This window comes from Cydia amplana, chromosome 24, assembly GCF_948474715.1.
Source record: "Cydia amplana chromosome 24, ilCydAmpl1.1, whole genome shotgun sequence".
NCBI classification, from domain to species: domain Eukaryota; kingdom Metazoa; phylum Arthropoda; class Insecta; order Lepidoptera; family Tortricidae; genus Cydia; species Cydia amplana.
The window spans coordinates 6,074,792-6,086,749 of record NC_086092.1 but is presented as its reverse complement, the minus strand read 5'-3'; the positions used below and the strand labels follow the sequence as shown (position 1 = coordinate 6,086,749).

The 11,958-nt window shown below is 37.5% G+C and overlaps 3 protein-coding genes across 3 annotated transcripts in view; 1 reads left to right on the top strand and 2 right to left on the bottom strand.

Moving 5' to 3' along the window:
* LOC134659251 (U-scoloptoxin(01)-Cw1a-like) overlaps positions 1 to 11,958 on the top strand; it is a 187,458-nt gene that overhangs the window by 74,358 nt on the left and 101,142 nt on the right. The window lies entirely within an intron of this gene.
* Positions 1,870 to 2,474, bottom strand: LOC134659047 (probable cytochrome P450 6a13). Its single transcript, XM_063514655.1, has one exon. It carries the CDS (start codon positions 2,287 to 2,289, stop codon positions 1,870 to 1,872), a length of 420 nt encoding a protein of 139 aa, XP_063370725.1. The 5' UTR covers positions 2,290 to 2,474.
* On the bottom strand, positions 5,128 to 6,950 carry LOC134659127 (gastrula zinc finger protein XlCGF57.1-like). The gene has a single exon (XM_063514739.1). It carries the CDS (start codon positions 6,821 to 6,823, stop codon positions 5,201 to 5,203), a length of 1,623 nt encoding a protein of 540 aa, XP_063370809.1. The 5' UTR covers positions 6,824 to 6,950; the 3' UTR covers positions 5,128 to 5,200.

Genomic DNA, 11,958 nt, shown 5'->3' with positions numbered 1-11,958 from the left:
TAGGGGCCTGAAAATGCGGCGAAATGGTTCCAGTAAAGGATGGTACGGCAGTGTTTGCTTCGCGCTCGACTTGGCGGGGCACTGCCGTGCCCCCAGATTAAAGGAAAAAATGGAAAAGTTACGCTTCCGGCAGCTTAATAATTTGATTTATTAGGGGGTTAGCACATTGTTACTGGAGAATTCTCAATGCAACTTGAGACTCCGGTGCCGTTAAAAGATGTAATAATCTTTCGGTAGATGCATAAAGGAAGGAATGGTAAGATTTGCGATGTCCTGGTATAGGCTTCCGTAGCTCAATTGGTTAAGAGCAACACTCGGATTGTGGAGGATGCGGGTTCAAGTCCTGCCGGAAGCGTAACTTTTTGGAATATCGCTCGCAGACGTATCTGCTTGTTAAAATATTGATAACTATTGTAGTTTAATTTTATATTGAACCCTTGCGGTGCTGCCTCTGCGTGCTTTCCATCACACGGGCAACGGCAGCATCCGCTCGGTGTACGTATTGGCTGCGTCCCCGCGCACCCAATCCCAAAGGTATGGAACACCATTGTTTAGTTTTCAAATTAAAATTCTAATTTTGGAGCTAAGTAGGCACATTAAGCCATCCCACACTAACGTCTTTAGAGCGTCGGTGTCTAGTTAAGAGGCCGGATATCGATTTTAGTCGAAAAAGGTAAAATTGATAGATTTAGTCGATGAAATTGTACACCTTTTGTTACGTAATAGATATAACAAGTACTAGTATCTATTAGCACGTCTTCTTATCTTGCGCACCTTTACAGATCATTTTTTAAAACAGACTCACTAAATCCGTAATAATGTTTTTTTTTCTGATACATGTTTAGGTAAACGCGCGTAAAGCACTGATTTGTAAATTTCGTAAAGTTTGGACTGCTAAAAATGGTAATTTTGTATTACACATAATCCTGTACTCCACCTTTTATATAGACTACATTTTTAGGGTTCCGTAGCCAAATGGCAAAAAACGGAACCCTTATAGATTCGTCATGTCTGTCTGTCTGTCTGTCTGTCCGTCTGTCTGTCCGTCCGTATGTCACAGCCACTTTTCTTCGAAACTATAAGAACTATACTGTTGAAACTTGGTAAGTAGATGTATTATGTGAACCGCATTAAGATTTTCACACAAAAATAGAAAAAAAACAATAAATTTTTGGGGTTCCCCATACTTCGAACTGAAACTCAAAAATTTTTTTTTCATCAAACCCATACGTGTGGGGTATCTATGGATAGGTCTTCAAAAATGATATTGAGGTTTCTAATATCATATTTTTCTAAACTGAATAGTTTGCGCGAGAGACACTTCCAAAGTGGTAAAATGTGTCCCCCCCCCCCCTGTAACTTCTAAAATAAGAGAATGATAAAACTAAAAAAAATATATGATGTACATTACCATGTAAACTTCCACCGAAAATTGATTTGAACGAGATCTAGTAAGTAGTTTTTTTTTATACGTCATAAATCGCCTAAATACGGAACCCTTCATGGGCGAGTCCGACTCGCACTTGGCCGCTTTTTGTTATATGATATTGAACAAGAGTAAATGAAAGTTAGACGAAATCAATTTTCACCAGAACTTACTTCAAAATAAGTGACAATTTTGATACTTAAACAATCTACAATATTTCCTGAAACTGTTCCTATTTTACATCATTTTGTATAATTTACCACTATTTTTTTTTTTAACTGCCCCTTCTCGTCATATATTACCGGTGACGCACGCTCGGGACCTCATTATTAAAAGGCAAGATGAGAAGACGTGCTAATAGAAACCAATACTTGTTATCTAGATATTACGTAACAAATTTCAACGATTAAATCTATCAATTTTACATTTTGGCTCTAAAATCGTTAACGGGCCTTCAATTCTAGAAGCAAGTCTATGAAATAATTTCTGCCTGAAGGCTTATAGTTTCTCTGCTCCATGATACCTTTGACTAAAGCTACAGTATTCCTTTCAATTTCCGGCGCTAAATATTCGAAATTTTTAAACACTTCCGTAGCCACTTCCTTTAAAAAGAACATTAATTCTTCTCTGATTGTAAACGTGAAAGTACGTTTGCCTAGCTTTCTGAAAGTTGAGGTTTCATCGGAGATTGAATCCGTGTCTAAACCGAAGCCGATGAAGTCGGTGGTGTAGCGCGCCATGAGGTTTCGCACGTCTACTTCTGAACCCAGCTTGGCGACGGCGGAGCGCTGCAGCCGCTCAGTCCTCTCCACGATCAGAGGGAACATCGCCTTCAGCTTGCCGGACGTGAACGCTGGCGTCATCCTTTGCCGCAGCAGCGTCTACAGATCTCCGTCCGCAAAGAACAGGTTCTTCATCACCGGCTCTCTCACAGTCTTGTGAGCGATAAATCCTCTCGGGTAGAACTTATTGAAGTCGTTATTAGGATATCCTTGATTAATTCCGGGTCTCGGATTACAAGTGCTTTTGAATTCGCCACGTAAAACCCGACAAATTTTTCTTCAGGGTATCTTCTGTATCTGTCGATTAAGCTTTGTTGTTGTAGGAACATGCGCGATGTGCTGCCCACAAAAGGCAATTAATGGCTTGTCATATTTGACGCCTTTTTTTCTCCAATAGTTGTAACCTAGGACCAAATTAACACTATAATATACTTCGTTTCTTCTAGCATTAGAAAAAAGGTAAACAATCTTGATGTGTCTTTTAATTGAAAAACATGTTTTAAAAATAAGTCACGGCAAATATGTAACAATTATTAATCTAATACGATCATTTATATTCTTGTGCTTTCATAAAGTATAAGTTATTGATTTATAAAAAGCGTTTTTCAATTAAAAGACATGTCAAGATCGCTTACTTTCTTTCTAATGCTAAAAAAAACGAACTATAGCTATAAAAACGAACATTTTCACGTTGAATCTCGCTTTATCTGCTTGTACTTAACTACATATTATTCTGAACAATAATTAACCTTTTGGACGCCGTGTCAAACACAAAAGCTGTCACGCTGACGCCACGTCACCGAAGTGACAAAACTGAAATTGAACTTTATGCATATGCACGTAGGTCTATGTTGCTCTGTGATATGTGACCGATTAATCGGTCTTTGGCGTTGAATCTACGGTGCGGATATATCGGTCATTGGCGTCCAAAAGGTTAAAACACGTGCAAAATTCATAAGCTCGTATCTTTTGATAATGCTAATCAATTACTATTATTATTCGTTCAAAGATCGCGAAAAGAGTGATACGAAAATTCCGACGTCTCACAAATATAATTACCTAACCACAACATGTAGGTAAACAAAGGTAGCAACAGGCGATCTCTTTCAGACGACCTTAACCTTTTGGACGCCAATGACCGATATATCCGCACCGTAGGTTCAACGCCAAAGACCGATTAATCGGTCACAGACCACAGCGCAACATCGACCTACGTGCATATATATACATAAAGTTCAACTTCAGTTTTGACACATCAATGATGTGGCGCCTGAGTGACAGGTCTTGTGTTTGACACGGCGTGGAAAAGGTTAAATATTATGTTTTATCAAAATCGGTTCACCCGTTCCATTGCGATGGGGTTTAAAAAAAGTAATAAATTATTCTGGTATTAAAATATTGCTTTATTTCTCTATAGTGTTCCGTATAATAAATACTAACATAATTATTTACAGTTTAATTAGAATTGAATAGTACAAATGCTAATAAGTACAGACAGCATCAAATATAGTCAAAGCCATGGTGATCAAATATATTGCAATGCAACACACCTATAGGTATTATCATAGGAATAAGGGCCACACACAAGCCACCCCACACAAGCGTCTTCCGAGCGTCGGCGTCTAGTCAACTCTATGGCTGCTGCTCGACGCAACGTTGGCGCAACTGCGCAACGACGCCATTTTCCATAGCGATGACTAGACGACGACGCTCAAAAGACGCTAGTGTGAGGTCTCTCTAAGGATGTGTTGCGATATCATTATTTGTTTGCTTTGGCTGCCACTATTTGATGTCGAATAAATAACGAAAACATTATTCTAACTCTAGATTCATTCTAATTAAGATTACTTAATCATATCATCCGTACACGGCGGGAAGAAGTTGATAACTCGCAGGAAAAAATGGAAGAAATTTGAACCTTATGCAATTTAATTTTAAGTTCAAATTTCTTCAATAAAATATCTCGAGTTATCAACTTCTTCCCGCCGAGTACCGTCATAATCATAGTGCTCCAATCAATCAATCAAAAATCAATTAAGGCGAGGCATGTATCACCTTAAATATAATATTTTTCACATTGGGTACGGTGACAGCTGTCATCTCCATACAGATTTTTTTAAACGCAAAATTGGCTAAATAAATTTGTATTGAGCTGTCCCGTACCCAAGCTATGTGAAAAATACTAAAACTGCCCTGTGCAAAATTGCAGGGAGTACAAGCCAGGAAAAAAAACTATTCGACTCAGAGAGAACCCACGCTAGCGTCTTGAGCGTCAGCGTCTAGTCAGCGCTATGGAAAATGGCGTCGCTGCGCAGTTGCGCCAACGTTGCGTCCAGCAGCAGCCATAGAGTTGACTAGACGCCGACGCTCGGGAGACGCTAGTGTGGGGTGGCGCTAATAGTATTCCCGTAAATATTTATTTTCTGTTTTAATATGGAATACTAATAATAATAATTAACATGGCAGGATTAAAACCTGTTGCCATATTAGTAGTATAGTATATACGAGTATATTATACATACAACAGCGCTTTGCTCAAAATAAATATAATGTAGACGGAATGGGATTGGTCGGTGGAAGTATTTTACCTGTTTTACCTGTCAATCCAACACATAGTGTAGAATTCTTGTCTTTTTTGGAATTTTCTACCCTGACCAGCTATCACATGGTCGCATTTTTATCACCTGTCATGCCATGCGTCACTTTCGCACTTACATATGTAATGTTAGAACGTGACAGCCATGGTGACAAATGATGCCAGCAATCTTAGCCCTACAGGACGATTTAAACCAAATCTCATAGAACTAGATACAGGTAAAACTTATGCTGGCGCCATCTATAAAAAGCTTTGACAGTTTCCAACCCCTGATTGGAGTGTTTGGTATATGATTACACTACAACTCAAGATCACATCTCTGAAGAAATTTTACCATACTATTGTCTAGCCATTTATTTACCACTAGCTTTTATACTACGATTCTATAGAAAACACTCAAGCTTGCGTTGCTTGAATAGCTTGTATCGTTGCCTGGACTGTAGCTTGCACAGCTTGAATAGTTGCCTGATTATCCATCTCGTCCTTACCAACAGAGTTAAACTTCTTCTTCGACGTGTCAATATTGTGCCTACGTTTCATATGCTTCTTATAATTCGATCCATTCGTAAAGTCCCTTTGACAGAATATACATGTGTACGGCTTGGCTCCCGTATGCTGTCTTAAATGGAGATTCAAACGAGTCTTGAAGCGGAATTGCTTGTTACAATATTCACACACGTACGGCATCAAATCTGTATGTACAATGGAATGTGATTTCAAATGCCGTTTCACTCGGAAACTTTTTCCACACTGCTCGCAAACAAACGGTTTCGCCCCGGAATGAAGACTGATGTGGGATATTAAATTACCGCGGGCTCGGAAAGCTAACGGACAAAATTCACACTTATGTGGCTTCGAGTCTTCATGTGTATTCATATGTGTGCTCAGCGTGCCTTTAGTGAAGAACATTTTGCCGCAGATATGACAAGCGAATTCTCTATTCCGCTCCATGTGTACTAGTTTATGTTGCTGCAAATTACTTCTAGATTTAAACTCTTTGTGACAATGCTCACATTTCAGGTCGGAATCCAGCGCCTCCTGTTTCCGATGCTTCTTTTGACTTCTTGAATAAATTAAGATGTGGTCTTGTAGCAGTTCTGGGGTTTCAAAGTTGCTTCCGCAGTTAGAACATGTTGTTAGGTACGATTTTCGGTGAGCGTTAGAGACATGTTTTTTAAGGCAGGATGAAGATGAGAAGCGCTTGTTGCAATATTCGCAACACCGTCGGAGACTTTTGTTATGAGTTCGTACATGATTTATAAAGGATCTGTAGCTCGAGATTACCTTATCGCAGTCCAAACATTTGAAAACACAGCAACAAGAATGTATTTGCAAGGAATGGAGTTGTAAGGATTCCATATTCTTACACTGAGCATCACACTGAGCGCAGCGGCACATGTATTCTTCCCAAGTTAGCGACACTCCCAAGTCATTTAGTTCGTAATCACCCTTTTTGCGTTTAGACTTCTTCTTTTTCTCAACCAATGGAGCGTTGCTGTCAGATGAGAAGCCTTCGGAGTCGATTGAATTGTCGTAATGCTCATTATCGCTTAGCTGCTCGGACTTAACTTGGAAATCTATTTGAAGGAGTGTACTGGCGTCCACAGTTGTAATATGGTCCAGCTGGTCACTATTTTCTACTTTTACCTCGTGTTTTGTGGTCTGAAAGTCCTCCCAATCCTTGTCCACAGGTTTTGTAACGGGAACGTTGTCTCGCGATTTCTTTTCACGAGAATTTGATGCGCTTTGATCGTCAACTGTTTTCTTCACAAAAATGGACGCTAGTTTCACTTGCGCGGTGCGTGCGTTGTGTAGAAACGCCCAGGTTCTCTCTAATAAATCGAAACATGAGAAACAGATTGTTGTAGGCAGGACAGTAGAAGTAATATCTATGTTTATCCACTGCATTTTTGTTAGAACTTTGGAGCTCACGGCGACGTCGTCCTCTGCCGTTATTAGCTGTGTTATTGGCGTTGTTTCTGCACAAAGGCGACAGTAAGTATCTGTTTGATCCGACATTATTTATAATCAACTGACTTTTATGCACATTTGATAAGATATTTGTTATAAATCCATAGAATTATGCACTAGAAATTGATAAACAACTACGGCAGTGTGACGTACGAATGCAATGGTGTTACCAGTAGAGATTTATTGGTAGCACGTTCGAGTAGCTCCTTTGAACAATCATTGAAGTAAATTTTGTCTTCAAGTTTGTTTCAAAGTTATAAACTCCATAATTGGTATTTAAAATGTTATGTATAATTTTAATTTACTTCTGTACGATTACCTACCCTATTCTATTATTTGTTTTATACTTTATTATTGCACGCGGTGCACGCATTTTTTTACTTACTATTATCTTACTTTATATCTTTAAACGAGCCATTCTTGTATATGTATTTATTTATATGTATATATATTTTGAGGATCTCGGAAATGGCTCTAACGATTTCGATGAAATTTGCTAAGTATATGGGGGTTTTCGGGGGCGAAAAGTCGATCTAGCTAGGTCTTATATCTGGAAAAACGCGGATTTTTGAGATTTTTATGTTTTCCGAGCAAAGCTCGGTCTCCCAGATATTCTTATTTAACCCTTATCTTGGCATTGTAACACCCGTGATACATGGAACTTTAAAAAATCTAGCAGCTTCACTTTATTAACTAACAAAATAATTCTGCCATCAATATGTCGAGCTACCCTCCTTTCTTATAGAAAAAAGTTTTGCATTTATTTCTTAGATTTGTATATATTTTTCCATAATCTACATTATGATGCATTTACTATCTGTTAGTGCATACATATTTACAATGCGTTCGAATTTAAAAACATTTAGGACACAGAACCTTACATGAAACTGTTATGTAGGTATTATATTTGATACATTGCCAAGAACTCAGAAATGTACATATCGAAAGGATTGTATTACATTTAATACATTGCCAAGTTGTCGTCAAAATAGTTTTACATGTTTTTATATATTTTTTATATTTGTAAGGTTACAAAACATGTTTCAAGTATTTAATATTAGTTGTCGTATTATTTAGCTATAGAACTTTGATTTTTTTTTAAAGTACTAGATGTTATTTACCTGTATATTCGTACGCAATAGCATTATTGCTACGCCGTAGCCCGTAGCACGGAAAAATATGTCAATGGCAAAAAATGCCCCAAAAGTAAAAAAAATTTTTTTTTTACTTTTAATTATTTGTTTACTTTTCCTTTTGCTGACGACTTTTTTGTAACTTTACGGGATCAAATTTTCCGCCCATGTGATCAGGTATTCGTAGATATAATTTATTTTTACAGGTGTAATAGTCATCTGATGCTTTAGATTGCGTTTAATTAGCAATAAATGATAATTTCTGTTGCATTACATGTTTTATTTTTATTAAAACTCACATTTTTCTTCTAAAAAGTAGGTAACTATTTTGTCGAGGGATTGGCATTGTATCAAATATGATACATATGATTTTCCAAAACTGGAAAGTCCTGGATTTTTTCCCTTATTTTTTAACAGTCTAGCATGCTCAATAGGTGACGAAAAACTAAAAAAATTGTTTATATTTAAGATATTTTGAGCCTTGCCAAGATAAGGGTTAATAGACTCGAATCCTCTTGAGCTATGCTTTAACGCATTCACTGCCAGGGGGCGTGGCCTCTAGGAACAAACTTGTATATATATAAACGGTGGACGCACATGTGCGTCGGGGGCAGTAAATGTGTTAATAAGACTCTCTATATATAGTTATTATATTATACTCTTTGCTCTAGCCTCAGAAGTATCCTTTTAGCACACAGTCCCGTGGAATAAAACCATGTAAAACTAAGTGAAGTTCTTCAAATAATGACTTATATGTATTATGACTCAGGTTCTATTATGTCCTTGTTCACGATTGAGTTAGAGATTTTAGCCAAGATGACAATCATACCTACATCGACAAACGCATGGAAAAACCGACCAAGAGCATGTCGGGCCATGCTCAGTGTAGGGTTCCGTAGTTACCAGTCTGTCAAAATAGAAGGTTCGCTTTTGTTTTCCTCTAAGTCTTTTACTATGCTTTACTTTCAAGTTTTTAGGGTTCCGTACCCAAAGGGTAAAAACGGGACTAGGGATTGCAATCCGGTCCGGCGGATCCGGTAATCCGGCCGGATCCGGTAATCCGTCCGGATCCGGTACATTTTTCAAGCTACCGGATCCGGCAAATTTCACCGGATCCGGTCTCGGATCCGGTAAAAGGAATAAAAGGGCTGAAATATAAAATAACAGCTTAAAACACTGCTAAAATTTTAAAGTTCTCGCCAATATTCGAACGTAATTCTACTTTGATGCTCCCTTCCCCGCGTTCCCGCTCGCAAACAGCAACACAACAACTTGTTTGTTAGTTGACGCCAGTCTTCTACCGACGAAAGTGTCGTCGTAGTGGTAGTGTTGGTTGAGATTCCCGTGCACCGTAAGTAAGTACTGAATTGTTTTATATTTAATTAATTGTGTTGTTACATGATAATAATATACCTAATTATAACATACATGTTGTTTCGTTTAATTTAGTACAAACCATAATAAGTGTTAACTGCATTTAAAATAGAATGAAGAAATATTTATAAGACTTCATTCAGCAGTTACGTTAAATGTTTTGTCGAATAAAAGGTAAATAGAATATGTTATTTTGTTATTATTATGTTACTAAATAAAGCGAAGAATTGAAAGCACCTTTCTGTGGGAGTTGTGGGGCTATAGATATTTTAAGAGAAAAAGAAGATTTTAATTTGTGAGACTGATTATTGTAATAAATAAGACTACAGAGAGAGAGTGAGTGAGTTTTGTGAGAGTGGTTACGTAATAAAAACGTTGATTTTTGAAACCTCAAACTGTCGTTTTATTAACCCATTAGAAAAATATCCTTAACTGCGCATATAACGCTAAGAAACATAATAAAATACGTGACTGGACGAACTTTTCATCCGCAATACCAATCCGGCCGGTCCGGCCGGATCCCCGGATTGAGGCCAAAATCCGGCCGGACCCGGCCAGATTCAAAACCAGACCGGATTGCAATCCCTAAACGGGACCCTATTACTAAGACTCCTCTCTCCGTCTGTCCGTCCGCCTGTCCGTCTGTCTGTCACCAGGCTGTAACTCATGAACCGTGATAGCTAGACAGTTGAAAATTTCAATGATGACGTATTTCTAATGCCGCTATAACAACAAATACCTACTAATAACGAATATTTAAGTGGGGCTCCCATACAGCAAACGTGTTTTTTTTTTGCCGTTTTTTGCGTAATGGTTCCCCCTTCGTTCGCGAGTCCGACTCGCACTTGGCCGGTTTATTTAAGTTTATATTGGCGTTTTCTCTCACCGTTTGTCATCTTGTAGGCCCCCTGACTAATGGAATCGAGCGTTTAAAATAGCAATGTGGCGGAAAAGTCGTCTCAGGTCATTGGCTTGCTACAGGATCCTATTGTAATTCTGCGCAGGAGTTGTGATTCCTACGTATCTCTCAATTGCAATAGATTACTATGTTATGCCTGATACTATCTGAACTTGGGTAGTCTTCCGCATGCTGTGGATGCACAAAGCCAAAAGGCAGTCTATAGTTCGTTTTTTTAGCATTAGAAAGAACTTGCAAGAGGTAAGCGATCTTGACATGTCTTTTAATTGAAAAACGCTTTTTAAAAATCAAAAACTATTACTTATGAAAGCAGAAGAATATAAATGATCGTATTAGATGCATAATTGTTACATATTTCCCGTAACTTATTTTTAAAATGTGTTTTTCAATTAAAAGACACATCAAGATTGTTTACCTTATTTCTAATGCTAAAAAAAACGAACTATAAGCCATAGAGAAATACATATACTTATGTAAGTAAGGGAAGAGTGCTAACTCCATACAAAAATACAAACAAATATTTCGTTACCAAGCATAGATGAAATATAGAACATCAGTTTTCTTACCAAAACGCGGGTTATTTCGTAGTCGACATCTAGCGTCAGATAGCAGAATTTATCAGTAAGTACTGTTAGTTGACAAAGATGTCGCAACGAACGAAAACTCTATAATGCTCAACAATTTGCAGCTAATATTAAGTATAGGTATATAACCGGATTAACCGGAACTCTATTTTCAACTCCTTCTGCTTATAATATTAGTTGTAAATTGCTTCAGTAGTAAATTTTTCGTCAGTAGCGACACTTGTGGCTGATGCATGTACCACTCTTTCTTTACTTATATTTCGCCATGCTTCAAATAAATAATTGAAATAGAAATTGAAAATAGAAATGTCTATGTAATGGGAGATGCAATGTAGGTAAAGAATACTAAGGGGTGCATTCAGAAGTTATAACACCTTACAAGCGGAAGAAGTCGCGGGCAATAGGTAGGTAAATAACGTAGTTGTAACGGGGTGACGGGGTCCCTTTCCACAGTTGTAACACCTTTTTAAAGTAACGTTAATACAATCTAAAGTTTGTCGAACTTACTATGACATGATCTATACATCATGGACAACGTATTCCACGCACGTATCTAAGGAGAGTTATGTGTTTTGCCGCTAAAATGTCCAAGATTCGGGGTCGCCGACCGTGTTAGACGAAATAAAATGGCTGCTCTGAATTTTGAAACTTTTATAGGTAAGTATATACATTTAATAATTTTTTGCCAGAATTTTTTATACAAAAGCTTTTATCAAGACGATTCTAACAAAGTCTAGCTCAATATGATACCAAACACACCCAAACATCAACTTTTGACAATAACAGTTTTGAATGATTCACGGTGAGTTGCACTAGACTTATATCGACCGGGATATCCGGGATATCGGGGGGTTACCCGTGAACAAGATGTATGTAACTGCGTCGAAATATCGGGAGCTCGAAAACAATACAAAACTTAAAACAATACAACATATATTTTTATTTTTTTAGCTTTAGTTATCTTAATTGTAGTTAATTTTAGTTTTATATTCATTTTATAACACTTATTATACAATAAATGAGTTCTTTTACATACAAAAGGTAATCACGGTTCATATATATCCCGGTCGATATAAATCTAGTGGAACTTTTGACAAGTTTTGTTAGGCATTAGCATTACAGAATACAGTTAAACGTAAGTACCTACAATAAAAAATATGTATTTTATGCTTC